This window comes from Agelaius tricolor, unplaced genomic scaffold (genome assembly GCF_023055355.1).
Source record: "Agelaius tricolor isolate 1412-34295 unplaced genomic scaffold, bAgeTri1.0.p SCAF_12, whole genome shotgun sequence".
NCBI lineage: Eukaryota > Metazoa > Chordata > Aves > Passeriformes > Icteridae > Agelaius > Agelaius tricolor.
The window spans coordinates 24,849,580-24,866,990 of NW_027269272.1; the positions used below are offsets into that span (position 1 = coordinate 24,849,580).

The 17,411-nt window shown below is 51.5% G+C and overlaps 1 protein-coding gene across 1 annotated transcript in view; it reads right to left on the reverse strand.

Annotated features, from left to right (window-relative positions):
- The window catches only part of SCHIP1 (schwannomin interacting protein 1), a 37,773-nt gene extending 23,454 nt beyond the window's left edge, over positions 1–14,319 (reverse strand). Inside the window, exon 1 of the mRNA XM_071438181.1 lies at positions 13,758–14,319. Coding sequence (XP_071294282.1) covers positions 13,758–14,204 — 447 coding nt within the window. The 5' untranslated portion in view covers positions 14,205–14,319. The remainder of the gene's footprint in view (positions 1–13,757) is intronic.
- Between the last annotated feature and the right edge of the window lie 3,092 nt (positions 14,320–17,411).

Consider the following 17,411-nt stretch of genomic DNA (forward strand, 5'->3'; position numbering starts at 1 on the left):
TTGTGGAAATGCAGCATTCCCAGTGTGCAGGATCTATGGAGAGCACCAGCAGGAAAAATCAGCTTTTACCTGAGCATCAATAAATTCACAAATCCCTGGCTCTGCAGCACAGTTTGGGAGAGGATTTGTAGCAAATCCCATCAGCTCCAAACGATTTTGTCCAGTTTGGGCTGGCACACACAGACCTGGCACTCCAGGCTAACAGAGGGATTGGGCTGGGTGGGGTCTGAGCTGAACCCCAAGTAAAGCTCAGCCAGCCCAGAGCAGGGACAGCTGCTGCTCCCACAGAACTGCCAGTGCTGGAGGAGCACAGGGTGTCCCTGCCTGCAGCTGCTGTCCCCAGCTCCTCCCTGTGCCCTGCCAGGAGCAGCCTGGCACTGCCAGCCGGGACATCCGCCCCCAGCACGGAGCTCCAGGAACCAACTCTGCCCCAAACCCCATCTTCTGCTCCACCCTGATGGATGCTGGCAGCACCCACCCACTCCCAAACCCATCTGGAAGAGATCCCCAAAGTTTCAGCTGCATTGATCCAGAATAAACCAAAATCATTAAAAGTGACCCATAAATATCACCCTCATCTGATCTCTGATAACAAATTTAGGATTTTTTTATCAGCCCTGCTCAAACCCATGGGCAGCACATCCAGGCTTGTCCAGCCAAATTTCCCCATCCCTCCTCTCCCATTTGTTTAGTTCATTTTCATTTTTCCAATATAAGTTCGCAATATTTGAAAAGAGATTTGAAAAATACAAAATTGCCCCCTCCAGCCCCATTAAAACAGCAGCAGGGAGAGGAATTAATGGGTTTTTCCAAGCGGGGAAATATGGCCCAACAAGGGATTTTCCTTGAGGATGAAGGACAGGGTGGGACAGCAGGAATTATCTGGAAACCTTGCAGGACTGGGAGCACAAACAGAAATCCCATGTCCCCTACTCAGCATTTCAGTTACTGCTCTGGAGAATATTCCTGGCTGGAACATGAAGCCATCTGAAATGTGGCAAAATCCCTGGCATTGTAGGCTGAGGGAAGCCCAAGGTGATTTAAATCCAGGGGATTCATTGATTAATTAATTAGTCCTGAGTGTGGAGTGTCCAGTGGGCTGCACCTGCATTCAGCCAACAACAAAAATCAGGTTATTAATTAGAAATAAAGCACTGAGCCAGAGGGAAAAATCTGGGAATGGGGATGGGATTATCCCACTGCTATCATTGCCAGCCCATCCATCCTTTTCTATTCCCTTTGTGCTTCCTGCTGGGAACAGCTGAGAGGCCTCATTTCTTTATGGCTTTATTTTGTAATTTTAATTGCAAAAGGGGTGGCAAAAGCCCAGGACTGGGACTTGCATGCTGAAAAAATAAACACAGCATGCTACAAAGTGGATGTGCCATGAAAAAACGTCTTTTTAAACAGAGCCCAACACCAAAAATAGGAATATCCTGAGCCAAACAGGTGACAGCAGCGGCCTTTAAATGCCTCCTCAAAAAAGGAGTGACTTTGCAGGGACAAATCTTCCTCTGAGTCATGGTCAGGACAAAAATAGAAGGGGATTTTTCCCTCAGCTCTGAAGGCTGATGCCCATAGCTCCAAAGTTTTTGGCAGAAATCCACTCTTTTTGAGGGGCCTCCTTAAAATATGCACCCAAGTGTCCCCAGGTCTGAGAGGTTCAAACCCTGCTGGGATCAGGGATCTGGGGAAGGATGGAGCAAAGCCAGACTGGTTTTTGTGGCTGGATAAATGCAGGTGCAGCACACTGGACACTCAGGATTAATTAATGAATTAATGAGTCCCCTGGATTTAAATCTGCTCAGATCCCTCTGCCTGCAATTCCAGGATCTTGCCACAATTCAAAGGTTTCAGATTCCATCCAGAAATGGCTTTTGGCCCCAGACCAGGAACTTAATGGTTGCTAAGGAGAGGATGTGGGATTTCTGTACCTGCTTCCACCCCAGTGGCATTTCCATGGAATCCCTGCTCTCCCAGGCTGATCAGAGCCCTGCTATTGTTTCAGGATAATTTTCCATTTCCAGCCTTTAAGAAATGGATATAAAAATGATTTCTGGAGTTTGTCTCCCAACCCCAGGGTCACTGGGAGAAAGGAAAAAAAAATGAATCCTCTTGTCTGGAGCTGCCTGGCTCACAAAGGTGATTCCTCCTAAATGGGTGTCACTGCCAGCTCCAAAAACAATTCCCTCAGGGATGAGAAATCCCACTCCTGCCTGCTCTGGACAACCACTGAGAGTGCAGACTCAGTAATTCATATAAGACAGGGCAGGCACAGCGAGCAGGAGGCTGGAAAAAGCTAAAAATAACAGGATAAGCAAGGGTGGATCCCAGCTGAGCCTCATTAGTCATGGAGTGAGGGAGCTGCTGGTGGCACAGCAGCACCATATAAGAGCAAGAAAACAACTCTGGTCTCTTAAATCTCCTTTTTTTTCCCCCTCCTGTTCTACCTCAGGCATTCTTTTCTTGCTCTGGCAGCCTGCAGCTTTTTCTGGAATCTTTCCCCAGGATGGAGATCCAGGCTGGTTCATTTGAAGGTGTCTGCTGGATTTGGGCCAGTTTTTATAGACAGGCACGGGAGGGGTTGTTAGAGCTTGGATTTAGGATTTTTTTTTGGATTTGGGATTTTTTTTTTTCCCATTGACACCATCAGATTGAGCCTTTGAGTTGAGCCATGGAGTTCCTGGTGGCAGGAATTCCCAGGAAAGGCAGAGGATTCACTGGGATGAGCATCAAGGTGAGAGCTGCAGTTTTATCTTGGGATGGAGCCACAGGACAGCAGAGGGGTTGGGAAGGCTGGGCTGGAGCTGAGCCTGGCTCTGGAACCAGCTGGATTTTCAGGAGAAAATGGAGAAAGGGAATGGGGGGCACCCAGTCCCTGAGGCATGGGAAGGAAAGGAGGTGGTGATGCCCTGTGCAGGCTGCCCTGGAGCAGAGGCTGGGCAGAGCTCCAGAATAAAGCAGGGATTCATTCCAAGCATCTCCTCCATGGATCCACCTTGGGCAGCACCAGAGCCCAGCCAGGGCTGTGCCCAAGATGAACCAAAATGGCCCCAAAATGCACCAGCGCTCCCGGGGTCTCTGCCTTGGATCAGTTCTGCTCCATTTGCATCTTGCAGTTCATTGTCCCATCCCAGCTTTAGGTTATGAAGTCTTAGTTCAGAATCTGAAAAATAGAAAAGCTAAAACCCAAGGCATCGATGGCAATGGGAAGACTGGGAATTTCAGCTCTGAGAGACAAGATAAATCTCCCTGCTGCGTTGGGAGCACAGGAGTGCTCAGCTTCTCCAAGGAATTCTCATCTCCATGCTGGGCACAGCAGCACAGGGATGCTCCTGGTGCCTTTCCCCAGGGAAAGTTTATTTTTCAGGAAACTGTTATTTCCCCACCAGCTACATGCTTACAGATTCCCCTCCACATCCATTCCTGTAACAACCAAAATCCTCTTCTAAAGCTGCAGCTGCTGCCTGGCTGACCCCTCAGCCCTGGGATTCCCTTGGGAATCAGGGCGAGGTTGGAAAGCTGCGAGGTTGGACCCAGGCCTGGAACTGCTCCCGTTTGCTTCTGGTTTGTTTTGGGCCAGCACAAACCCCAGAGGCACCAGAGCCATTCCCGGGGCCTTGAGCAGAGTGTGGGATGCTCCAGGCAGCGCTGGCTGCGAGCACAGAGATCCCAAAGGCTGGGATCTGGAATTCCCAGAGGGCCCCAGGATTCCCAAAGGGCTCCAGAGCTCCCGAAGGCCTCTAGGATTCCTGAGGGCCTCTGGGATTCCCGAAAGCCTCCAGCATTCCCAAAGGCCCTCAGAATTCCCAAAGTCTCTCAGAATTCCCAAAGGCCTCCAGAGCTCCCAAAGGCCTCCAGCATTACTAAAACCCTCCAGAATTCCCAAAACCCTCCAGAATTTCCAAAGGTCTCCAGTGTTCCCACAGGCACCCACAGTTCCCAAAGGCCTCCAGCATTCCTAAAGGCCTCTGGAATTCCCAAGGGCCTCCAGAGCTCCAAAAGGCCTCCAGAGCTCCAAAAGGCCTCCAGAATTCCCAAAGGCCTTCAGAATTCCCAAAAACCTTCAGCATTCCTAAAGGCACCCAGGATTTCCAAAGTCTCCCAGAATTCCCAAAGGCCTCCAGTGTTCCCAAAGTCTCCCAGGATTCCCAAAGGACCCCAGAACTCCACAAAGCCTTCAGGACTCCCAGAAGACTTCAATGTTCCCAAAGGCCTCCAGAATTCCCAAAGGCCTCCAGAATTCCCCAAGGCCCCCAGCACTCCCCTGGGCAGCTGTGGAAGCCCCTGGAATTCCTTCTGGAGCTCTCCAGCCCCTCTCCTGAGTAGCAGCAGTTCCAGTTCTACATCCCAGTCATTCCAGGAGTATCAAATGTAGGGATAATGAGGAAGGAGGGATTGGGAATGGAGAACAGAGCTACCCCAAAACAGCAGCACAGTTTCCTGGGAATAACTCACATTTCTGCTCCATGTCAGAGGGACAGGATGGGGAACAGCCCAGGAGCAGCACTGTCAAACTCATCTTGCAAAATACATTTATTTACATGGGAACAGGTGTAAAATGCGGGGAGCCCTCAGCCCTGTGATTTATGGCCAGCTTGGATTGGTATTTTCTGGGAATAGGCACAATTCCTGCAGCCTCTGAGCAGGGAGAAGGGCTGGCTGAGCACTGAGCACCTATTTTCAGCCATTTAAATAATATTAATTTATGGAAATATCAGCCATTTTGGTCACTTGAGGATGGATTCCAAGGAATTCCAGGAGTACAGGGGCTCAAGGCTGTTTCCATGGTTTTCAGGAGCATGCCCTGATTTTCACCTACTCTGCCCTTCCCAGAAACAGGCCCTTGGGAGAGGTCCTGGAGGAGTTTTTCCAGCAGGATGTCTCCCTGCTGCTCCCAGGGCAGCCTAGGGAAGTGCCAAGCTGGGAATGTTCCTCTCAGGAAAAGGCCTCATGGATCTTCCCAAGGCCCAGCTGAAAGTTGCCTTTCTGCTTTTAAACCCAGAAATAATAGATGAGAAAGCAGCAGAAGAAAGGGAAGAGCAGCTGGGATGAGGCAGGGAAAATGCTAAGAGCTTGGATATTATGCATTCATGCAAATGCAGAGCACTGAGAATTCCACATGGAAAAATGATTCCCACAATTATTTTTTTTTCTGAACTCCTAAGAGCAGTTGATGATCAAACACCTGCCAGGCCAAGCAGCCAGAGCAGAGGATGACCCTGCTACAGAATGCTGCTATTTCCCCAAATCCCTCTTTAATAAATCCAATATAGGAATTACACGGAATAAAAAGTTTGGATTCAATTTTTAATAACTCACTAAAAGCATTTGGATTCCCCAGGGGCCACACACACCAGCAGCTTTTGTGTGCATAAAGAATCCAGCACTTTAATAGAGTTCTCTTTTATTTTTTAACATTGCCTCACCATAGAGGGGATTAAATCTCAGCCTGGCACTTCTCTTTCCTTGGAAATCCTATTTCCTCTCGGATTTCCAGAGGAGCAGCAGGAATAAAGGGCCCTGGGTGTGATTTTCTCATTAAAGGAGATCTATAGATCACTGAGCTGCACTCCCAGATGGGGGCTATAAATAAAATCTCCCACTCTGGTGACGCAAACGGCTCCCCAGGGAAAGATGAGGTGCCCCAAAATGATCTGAGGCCTTGGAAAAGCTGGAAAACCTCCAGGGAAAGAGGGATTATGGAGCACCTTGTGTGAAAGGATAATTGGAACAGGGAAAATCATTTTCCACTGAGTCCATGAGTGCTCTGCTGGAGCAGGATTGATTTCAGAGCCAGAGCTGGAAGAGAGATTTTGAAATCTTTTTAGTTCTAACTGAAGAAATTCCTACACAAAAGCAGAATTATTTGGGATTGAGGAGCCTGAACACACCAAATTCTCCTTCCCCTCAGCAGCGCTGCTGTGCCCAGAATCCCACAGGAATTCCTGGATCACAGTGGCCAGCCTTGGGAAACATTGAACAGAGCAGATGATGGGATTATTTCAAACAGCTCCATTTTTATAAAATTAAATTAATACCTACAGTGAGACACTGGCAGAAGTTGAGAAATCACATTTCCTCCCAGTGGGGATTACACCCAATTTTGGTGAATTACGCTGGGATTTTATATATCCTTACAAAAGGTTTTCTCCTCCAAAAAGTCCATTTTCCCCACTAAATCTGATGCTCCCTTAAAGCTCCTTTGGGCTGCAGCACATCCTGAGGAGATGGGGACACAAATTTATGTCACTGATATTGATTTTCCTGGTTTTTTGCTGTTAGGAGTAGGAATAATGGTGCTTTGAGCAATTTCTTCACAGTTTCTACACAAACTTTATAAAATAATCAAGTGCTGCACCTGCTTTTCCAACCAGTTAAATCCAAACCACCTTAAATCCAGGCAGAGAGGAAGAAGGAAATAAATCACAATTCCTGCAGTTCTTATCACTGCTAAGGCAACCCTGCTGCTCACACAAACAAACTCTGTGAGGGTGTGGGGCACATTTGGAGCATTATTTAGAATATTTGAACCAATCTTTAACTACTTAAACAATATTTAAATAATTTAGAATCGTTAGAACATCCCTGAGGTCTCTGACATTTTGGGGTCAGGACAATCCTGGTTTTCCAGGGCTCCTCAGCAGATCTTCAGTGTGGCTGGGGGTTGCACTGAATAAACCAATTTTCCTCTGGTTTTTAAATATCCTCTGCATGCAATTTCTCCCTCCACATACACCTGGATTTTCCACAATTCCAGGTGTTCCAGACACCCCATCCCACATCCATCCTCTCTATCCACAGGGAAAATAACAGGTTTTGCACAGCACAGGGCAGTTGTGAGGATTAAAACCCCCTGCCTTGCATTTATCACACTTAATAAGCAAGGAATATTTGCCTAAGTACATAATTATTATCCTGGGAAATCAAAATTCCTGCTGCCTGCTGCTATTCCAACCTGAGACTCTTGGGTTCAAGTGGGAATTTGAAGAATTAGGGGAGGGGTGCCAGGCTCCAGAATCTCTATTTTTTAAAAAATCGCTGTTCTGAGATATTCCAAATTTTGCTTGGCATAAATGCTCACTCCTCTCCTTGGAAATCCTTTGGATTCCCTACTTGTGATTCCCAAACACCAAAAATACTCATTTACAACAGATTTTACTGGTTTTACAGAGCCAGTAGCCACAACAATGATCACTTAGCATCACAATAATGGGAGATTTACTGCTGCCTGCACCACAATTAGTGCTAGAAAAATCCAACTTTTCCAGCTTTTCCACATCCCACAGGAAACATTCACTCACCAACCGACTGGGCTCCATCACCTGGAGGAATTCACATTCTGGCAGCACCGGGATAAAGGAGAATTATCCATGCAGGCAGAACCCACAGGCTGCTCCCTCCTGTGTTTGGATCTTCCTTTGAGGACAGGCTCAGCAGCAGTGATGGGGATTGCGTTTTTCCTCAGGATTTTTAATCCTGGGAGTTTTGCCTGGCCCAGTTTAGGAAGCAGCAAAGGCTCATCCTTCCCACCTATGGAATTCCCATCTCGAAAACACCTCTGGATGTTTTCCCAGGGAATGGCATTGCTCCCTCGGCATCTCCCAGCCAACCTTTGAGCTGGGTGCGAAGTGGCCAAAGTCCAGGGCTCTCCTGAGCCACCAGCACTGGGGATGGAGCATTCCTGCAGCTCATCCCACCCCAGGGCACTGGAGCCACGCACAGTTACAGCTTTGTCCACACTCTGAAGGTTTGTTCTCCATTTGGTAATTTGGTAATCCTCACAGCAAATGAATTACCCTGGAGAAGCTCCCAGGATGGAGTTCCCTCTTCCAGGTGCCCAGGGAGGAGTTTGGTGCTCAGATCCAGCAGGGACAGGAGCTGCCAGGTGGACAGGGAAGGTCTGGCTGAGCAATGACAGAAATGCAATTTCCTGCAAGCAGAAATTCCCACACTGACAGCTCCTGGCTGGAGAAATTCCTTCCAGGCATTAATCCCTGGCTGTTCCCTGCTCCCATCCCAGACAACACCACATCCCTGGCGAGGGAAAACTCACACTTCAATCAAGCAATGAAGGCTCATTTTAAGGGAGAACCAACCCACTGCCAATCTCCAAGCCAGCATTTGCTCCCTGAGTGCCTGGGCCAGCGCTCCAAGGTGGATCAAGGCTTTACACCAAAGCTCTGGGCTGCATCCCAGCCCCATTCCCAAAAATCCTGCTCCACCAATACTCCCACATGGCCTGAACAAGCACCTGTTGGCTCCATTTCTCTCCTCCCTCGTGCCAAGCTGGTCCATACATTTCTCCTTCCATTCTGGCTGCTCTGATCCATGAAAATCAGATTTCTGCCCGTGGCCAATTATGAAATTATTTCAAGATTTTAGCCGATGCTTTGAATTAGTTTCACATTTTCAGAGGGACACAGGCAAGAAGGAGGTATTCACATGGTCCATGCTAAATTCCATCCTGCAGCTTCTGGAATATCCTGGGCTAACCCTGAAGTCTTTCCATGGAATCATTAAGGCTGGAAAAGCCCTTAAAGACCAACAAATCCAAAATGAATCCACCACCATCATCTTCACTGTTAAACCACATCCCCAAGTGCCACTTCCACACGTTTTGAACACTTCCAGGAGGTTCCCAGCTGCTTTCAAACACAGAGCTGAGGCTTTTCCACCCTCCCCAGGGTGAGCTCAGGGCTCTGGGTGCTCTCTGCTGCCTTCAGGGTCGCTCCGTGGGCAGCCAGGCACCGATGGAGCAGCTCAGAGGGAAGCAGGAGCACCATGGCCACCTCCATGAGGCTCAGCACAGCCTGGAGGACCAGCAGCCCATGGAAGGACACAAATGTAACTTCCTGAAGCGTTGGAAATGCAGGGGTCCAAGTGTCTGGACAGATGTGGGATTCCTTGGACTCCCCACCACAGGATAACCATCACTGATCTGTCCCAGCACGGGCAGGAATGCTCCAGGGATGAACAGATAAAATCCAGCACATCCTTCCCCATCCAGAGAGCTCCTGCAGAAATCCTGGAAGCTGCAGGGATGAGCTTTTAGCAGCAGTGCCTGCACTAAGCCCTGTGGGCAGCACAATTCCTTGGGCAATTCCATCCCTGCCTCCCTGCCCAGCCTGTCACGGCCAGGTCTGCCTGAGCCACCTCCCCTCCTGCCAGTGTTTCTCTAATTGACTGCAGAATTTGCAGATATTCTTCCCAGCCAATCCCTCCTATTGATTGTAATTATCCTCGGAGAGGCAATGGGAGGAATATTAAAGCCATTAAGGCTGATTTGGATTTGATTCGAGCCATTAGAGACACAGCAAGCGGAGCCTCGCCGCTTCCCCGGCACCTCCACGGCTCCTGAGGGCCATAAATCATCCCAGGGCACATTTGGTACCACTCTGGACGCAGCCAGAAGTGGAGGAAAGGAGGAAAAATGGAAAAAAAATGGGAGGGGGTGGCTTCCTGCAGCTGGGTGAGGAGATTGAGCCAAGCATCTCCATAGTGAACCTTCTGAGCTCCAGTGCCTTCAGGAAAGGGGTTTCTCCTCTTAGGTGGAGTCCAGAAAACTCCAGAGCCACTCAGGCTTGGAGGGACCTCATCCACTCAATCCAGCTCCAAAACCAGCCATTGAATCCTTTTTGGGGGAGAAGGACAGGAATATTCTCCATTTCTGGACAGCACCTGCCCACCTGGCCCGCAGGGAGCATTGCAGCCAGCCCGCCCCAAGAACAGCCTGTCCTTGGATATGGGATATCCAGGATGGACCCATCCAGGCCATGCCACCCCCTGGGCCTCTGCTCCTCTCAGCCAGTGCCCAGCAGGAGCTGCCAAACCCTTCCCAGATTTCCTGGTAGGAGCTTTCAGGCACCCTCAGCCCGAGGGAGCAGCCTTGGCCTCACACCCCAGCTGGAAGCTGAACCACAGCCCTGCCCGTGGCATTGATACCATTAAAATCCCATTTCCCAGCATTTCCAGCCAGCCAGGGCACATCTCTGCAGCCAAGGATGTGACCCAAGGTCCCTCATCACTTCAACCTTGCACTGAGCGCAGCTGCAGCGCCCCAGCCCTCCCTGCACTCCAGCCCATTTTGGATGGAACCTCCAAAAGCCACGGGGGGGCTTCCTTAGAGTGGGAATTTCCTTCTCCTGCCAGCCCAGCATGGCCCATGTCCCTCGGCACAGTCAGGGTGACATTGTGAGATGGCATTTTTTGTGTGGACTTGGACGTTTATTAGTTTTTATTTATTATTTATGTTACAGCTTCAGAAGTTGTGAGTTTTACAGTATTCTATTTTAACAACACGAAAAATGGTGATGTGTTTGTTTTTATAAGGTTTTTTAAGGATAAATTGGTTAACTAAGAAATGATGTTTAAATTATTTTTATCTTTAATTAATAACTAATTATTCATGTTTTGTAATGTGGAAGTTTTTATTTAATTACATAATATTACTTATGAAGAAGAAGGTGAAGAAGAAGGTAAAGAATGGCTAGTTTCTGTTTTAAATTTTTTAACTTGTTTTATATACATTACTATATTTTAAAACTTTAAACTTCAAGTTTTGTACTATGTGGTATTATATACTTTTATTTAAACCACACGTTTCTAATCTTAGTTTTATTATTTATGTTTATTTATATAGTTTTATATTTATATTGGTTTTATTTATATATTTATTTTTTAATTTATTATATTTATCTATTTAATAAATATATGTTTATATATTTAATTTTATTTCTATAATTAATTTTGGAAGTTATTATATTGAATATATTTAACTATATATATATTTATATGGTTTTATATACCTATATATTTATTTATATATTTATTTTAAATATATAAATATATAGAATTATAAAACTTATATTTCTATATTAAATTTATTTTGGAATTATTATATTTATATATTTAATAAATATATTTATACACATTTCTATTTTAAATTTTAATTCAATATATTTAATAAAATATATGTTTAATAAAATACATATAAATATATATTTTATTTTATATATTTAATTTTGGAAGTTTTTCTATGTCAGTGTGGCCTTTCAAGGGCCCAACACAGCCCTGGGGATCAGCAGAGATCCCTGAATGGGGCTTGGGATGCTCAGGCAGGGCCAGGGAGGAGGATGGAGCAGGCAGGGGAGGAGCAGAGCTCCAGGGAGCAGCACCTGCCCTGCTGGGCCACCCCTGCCCTGCCTTCACCTGGGGCATGGCAAACCCCAAGGAAACCAGGTCCTGACAGCAGAAAAAAACCTCAATTTTAATCATCTTAATAAATCATCTTAATAAAATCATCCCAGTGAAACATCTCTCTGGATTCCTGGGAGCAGCCAGCCTAGGAGACACTTCCAGTCCAAGCTGCTGTCACCCCCACCCCGATTCCCTGTCCCACTGAAATTCCCTTTCCTGGGGTTTCCAGCAGGCAGTGGGAGCAATCCACACACTTCCCTGCTCTTGCTCCCTGGCTGCCTCCTCTCCACCATTCCCATGTTTACAAACACTGGGGCTTCCAGCAGGGCAAGGCAAGGGTTTCTTATAAACACTGAACCGCAGGGAAATGTCAAGGGCAGGGAAAACAAAAACAAAGCAGGGATTTTCACTTTGGTCTGGCTCAGCCTCGGAGGTGCTGGGGACATGCAGCTCGTGGGACACGCTGGGTGCTCACAGGCATGGCCAGGGAGGGACAGGAGGTGCCACGGGGACATCAAAGAGCCCTTCCCGGCCAGCCAGGAGGGGAAATGTCCCTTCCCAGCAGCCCTTCCCTTTGATCCCAGCGGGAAGGAGCAGGGCTGGAACACCTCTTCCTCCTCCTCAGCCCTGGGAGCCAAGGGAAGGGGAACCCTGGAGCAAAGGTGCCTCCAGGACAGCTGGGGAGCTGAGCAAAGTCTCTCCAGGGCCACAAACGCTGGGAAAGTCACATCTGCAGGGTGGCAAACTGCAGCTCCTGGGGAGGGACAGACCTGGAGCTCGGTGCCACCCCTGGGAGATGCTCTGCATGCCCTGGGCTCCTCTGGGGGTCCATCCAGCCTAGTCCTGCCCTGGATCTGCACAGCAAAGCTCCCAGCCCAGCTCTGCACGGGACAAGTCAGGGCGTGAGGCAGCCTGAATTCCTTCCAGGGCCTCTGTGCCTGCAGGAGGGAACGGGAGCATGGAGGAGGAAAGCCCTGACCGGGGTAGAATTCCATAGGTGACAGCTCACCTGGTTAAGCTCATGCCTGGAGGCAAAGAGTTCCCAGCAGTGCCAGCAGAGCTGACCAGATAATGCTGGAGAAATCAGCTCCCAAACCACAAAAATGAGGTGGGTTTTTTTCTTTCTGGTGTTTTTTTTTTTTTCCCCCTTTTTTCCAGGCTGAGTTGCTGCACAAATGACTGTAATTAAAGCTGTTACCTGTCAGTTCCTCAAGGCACTGAGGCTCCGGTGTTCAGGCTTTGGAAAAAAGCATCCCTGCATGGCAGCAGTCCCACTCATCCCTCATCTTACTCATCCTGCCCAGCACCCACCCAGATTTGTCACCAATTAGTTGTAATTCAAGGATTCAGGGGGAAATCCCCACCTCCCTGAACGAGGTGACTTCACAGGAAGTTAGGGCATGGAATACCTTTTAAACAACAAAAAAATCATGGAAAAAAAATCAGTGTGTGCCAGAGGCAAGGCCATGGGGCAGGCTGGGGAGGCACTCAGCTCCTCAGGCATCCACAGGCTCCTGCAGAGCTTCCAGAGAGGTTCGGTGGATTCCTTTGGAATTCATCCATTATGGAAGAGCCTCATCCCTGCCGTGTCACCGGTGTCTGCAGTGCTCCTTCCTCTCACATCACTGCAGCTCAGAAGTTCTGTGCAATTCCCAAATCACCCTGAATGATGGGATCAGGCCCCGATTTACCGGGGTTTCTGTGAAACAGCACCGGGGGTTCATTCTGGCTGGCAGCAGGGCCTGGGGAAGGTTCTTCCCTCAGGAAAGGAGAGCACACAGCGCCAGCCTGGCACTGCTCCCAGCTGGGAAAAGCTGATATTCCTTGGCCTCTCCAAGGGACCCAGCTCTCAGACAGCCTGGTGGTGGCACCAGGCTCCTGCCAGGGACACCAGCCCCTGCCACATGCCTGGAGCTGCAGGGAACCAGCCCCACCAGTGCCCAAGGATGCTCCGGGAAAGTTGGAGAATCATGGAATGGTTTGGGATGGAAGGGACCTTCAGGCACATCTCATTCCCTGCCATGGCAGGGACACTTTCCACTGTCCCAGGTTACTCCAAGCCCTGTCCAGCCTGGCCTTGGACACTTCCAGGGACCCAGGGGCAGCCCCAGCTGCTCTGGGCACCCTGTGCCAGGGCCTGCCCACCCTCACAGGGAACAATTCCTTCCCCAAATCCAATCTAAATCCACCATCCTGCCACTTAAAACCATTCCCTGTGTCCTGTCCCTCCATCCCTGGTCCCCAGTCCCTCTGCAGCTCTCCTGGAGCCCCTTCAGGCCCTGCCAGGGGCTCTGAGCTCTCCCTGGAGCTTCTCCTCTCCAGGTGAGCCCCCCCAGCTCTGCCAGCCCGGCTCCAGATCAGAGGGGCTCCAGCCCTGGAGCATCTCCGTGGCCTCCTCCGGCCTCTCTCCAGCAGCTGCACATCCTCCCGCTGGATCCTGCAGCCTCGGCAGGGGCAGGCACAGGGGGAAGGTCCCTTGCAGCATCCCTCCAGGCGGGATCCCCAGCAATCCCCTCTCCCCCCTCCTTCATCCGCGGCCGCGAGCGCTCCGCACTCACCGAGGCGGGGCTGGCCCGCGCCTTGCGCTCCTGCTCCCGGCACTGCAGCCCGGCCAGGTGCCTCTCCAGGGCTGCCCAGTCCATGGCCGGGGGCTGCGGGTCCCGGGGGGGCCGCGCCCCCGCGCTCCGCCGCCCGCCGGGCCCCGCGGCCGCTCCGCGCCGCCGCTGCGCGGGGTCCGAGCGGGGCGGGGGCCGCGGGCGGGGGCAGCGCCGGGCAGCGGCGGCCGCGGGGCCGCAGCGGCGCCCATGGGCGGCCGGGCAGCGCGGCGGGGACGGCGGGGACCCCCCGTCCTCCTCCTCTTCCTCCTCCTCCTCCGAGTCCTCCAGCGCCGCCAGGTCCAGGCTGCTGGGGGACGGCGAGGACTTGCCCTCCGAGCACGGCGTGGCTTTGCTGGAGTTGGATTCCGAGCTGGAGCGGCTGCTGCCGGCGTCGCTGCCTAAATCCATGCCATCCTCCCGGGAATCCTGCCGGAGAGAAGCGGAGGGCGGCCGTGTCAGGGATGCCCGGAGCGCTGCTGCCCGCCGGGCACGGGAAACGCCGGCCCGGGGCCGCCCCCGCGCTCCGGAGCCGCCGCCGGCGCGGGGCGGCCCCGGGCGGAGCGGGCGGGGGCGGAGCGGGGCCGGGCTCCGGCTCCGCCGCTCGGGAGCTGCGGGAAACGCCGGCTGGCGGCGAGGAAACGCCGCTCCGACGGGCAGAAAACCCCGTGTTCTCGGTATTCCGTTCAATTGTTCTTGTTCTGGCTTCCTTTTTTACAATTATAACTGGGATATTAGCTGATGTTGTCGTAGGAGCTATTGTAACTGGTTTTTTGTTACACACACACACACAAAAAAAAAAAAAAGATTTCCATTTAAATGTTACTCTTTGTTCCCGCAGTTGTTGGGTCGGGACAATCCCGAGCATAAATCCCGGCTGGTAAGAGAATGGATCGAAGCAGCCCGGAGGGAAGGGGTTTGGGGGTGGTGGTGGAAGAGAAGCTCAGCCTGACCCGGGCACGGGCACTGCCAGCCCCAAACCCCCTGTGCCGGGCTGATCCCACAGCGTGGGCAGCACGGGAGGGCAGATTCTGCCCCTCTGCCCCGCTCAGGTGAGACCCCACCCGCAGAGCTGCCCCCAGGTGTGGGGGCTCCAGCAGGACGTGGAGCTGCTGGAGAGAGGCCAGAGGGGAGCACGGAGCTGCTGCAGGGCTGGAGCCCCTCTGGAGCCAGGCTGGCAGAGCTGGGGGGGCTCACCTGGAGAGGAGAAGGATCCAGGGAGAGCTCAGAGCCCCTGGCAGGGCCTGAAGGGGCTCCAGGAGAGCTGCAGAGGGACTGGGGACAAGGATGGAGGGACAGGAGCCAGGGAATGGCTCCCAGTGCCAGAGGGCAGGGATGGGTGGGAGATTGGGAATTGGGAATTCCTGGCTGGGATGGGATTCCCAGAGCAGCTGGGGCTGCCCCTGGATCCCTGGCAGTGCCCAAAGCCAGGCTGGACACTGGGGCTGGGAGCACCTGGGACAGTGGGAGGTGTCCCTGCCATGGCTGGGGTGGCACTGGGTGGGATTTAAGGTCCCTCCATCCAAACCATGCTGTGATTTTATGGCTGGGTTTGGGAGGAGGTGGCATCGTCCCTGTGCGGGGCTGTGGGTGACTGCAGGGAGTCACAGCGAGTGACAAAGGGTGACATCCTCCCTCCCACGCCCCCAGGGACCACAGGGACCCGCCACAAACCCCTGCTGCCACCCTCTCCCTTGCTTTCCTTCTTTAAAAGTAATTTAAAGTAACTCGTTAAGAGTCTCCTATAAATAACTCTGCTAAAAAAAACTAATCTAGTTTCTGCATTCTGGGTCACCGAAGCCAAGTTTAACACGCAAATGTTCCCATTCCCAACTCCACAGCAAGGAGACCTTTTAAGGCACTGTGGCTGAAATGGGGAGCATCAATCCCATGGATCAGGAACTTCCACACAGGGCTTGGAGATGTGGCAGCAGCCAGCTGCCCTCTGGTCCCTGCAATCCCAACCCTCTGGATATGCAGGGGCAGAGTTCAGGGCCAGGGGAGAACCAGCGACTCTTAATTGGAATATTGAAACACTGCATGGGGTTAGGAGCTGGTTTTGGGGCAGGATTTTGTGTGAGAAATACCCTTGAGGTCACCCACGAGAATCAAAACATCACTGGCTTATCCACTCTGTCTCCAGCACAAATCCAAAATTAATTCCAGCCTGTCCCTGCACTGGGGGGAAAATGAACTCTGCCCCAAGAGCAGCACGGGGGGTTAAAAATTAAAGCTTGTGCCCGGTGGGGAGGTGATGGGGAGGTGATTCAGGGGGAACCATGGCCTGAATTGTCAGGAATCCCAAAGGGATGAGAGGGAGGAGGGATCATCTGCAGCCCTGAACTCCTGCGGCTGCTGAGCTGCTCCTCCAGGGGGACCTGGCCGGGCAGGGGGAGGCAAAGGGAGGGGAGGGGAGGAGGGGTCTCCTGTGCCAGGTCTGACTCCTCATCCCCTCCTGGGCAGCAGCAGAGCAGGGAGGGAGCACCAAACCCCACCCCAGCAGCCCCATCAGACGGGACAAACACGGGGAGCAGGGCACGGGCTGGGGCTGAGAGCTTTCAGTGTCCTGGAGCCATCCCCTCCTCTCCCTGTGGGATGGGAACCACAGACTCACGGACAGGAACGTCAAACTCATCTTGTCCCTGTCCCAGGCTGCTCCAAGTCCCGTCCAGCCTGGCCTTGGGCACTGCCAGGGACCCAGGGGCAGCCCCAGCTGCTCTGGGAGTTCCTTGCCAGGCTCCCTGTGGCAGTGGGAAGCCGTTCCCCCTTGCTCTGCCCTGGTTAAAAATCCCTCTCTTTTTTATAGGAGACTTTCAAATCCTGCAGCTTTTCTGTAGGAGACTCCAACCCCCAGGCAGGGCTTTGGAGGATAAAGGGGCCGGGATACACAGGGAATATCACAGGGTTTATTTGGGATTAACCTTTCCCCTGAGGTGTCTCCTCCAGGTGCTCAGCCTGGATTATCCCAATTTTCTGTCCTGACCCCCAGGAGCAGCTGAATCCCTCCCTGCTCCCAGCTGATCTCTGTTTCCCTCCCAGGCTGCCTGGTGGCTGAAACTCCAGAAAATCAGGAACTGCAAAGTGCAGTTTTAAAAATAATCCCAGCAAATGGCAGGAAGGAGCAAAATCCTGGAGATGAATTACACGGGGAAGAGGTTTCAGCACAAGGTTGGGAGGGGGTGGCATTTGCCACAATTTGTGTGGTGCAATTCTTTATTTGGGGCTGGTTTCACGTCACCACCAGCCTCACAAGGGGTTTTTTGCTGAGCAAAGGAGGAGCTGCCTCGCTGCTCCCAGGCTGGGGACAGTTTTGATTTATGGGATCCTCACTGGGGAAGTTTCTTCCCTTCCTCACCACGAGGGCACTGATAACGTTTGGTGGAGGACAAGAGCGCTTCCCTCTCCCTGAATTTCCCGGTGTGACATCTGGAATGGCAGGAAATGAGTGGCAGGCACTTCACAATCCCAATTTTCCCATTTTAGTGGGATAAAGCTGCTTCAGCCTTCATTGAAGTCATGCTTTGAGGTGCCAGTCCTTGCAAAGCCCTCCCTGCTGCCCTGTCCTCAGACACATTTGTTTTCTCACAAGGTTTAACACATCACGCACGTGATTTTTCC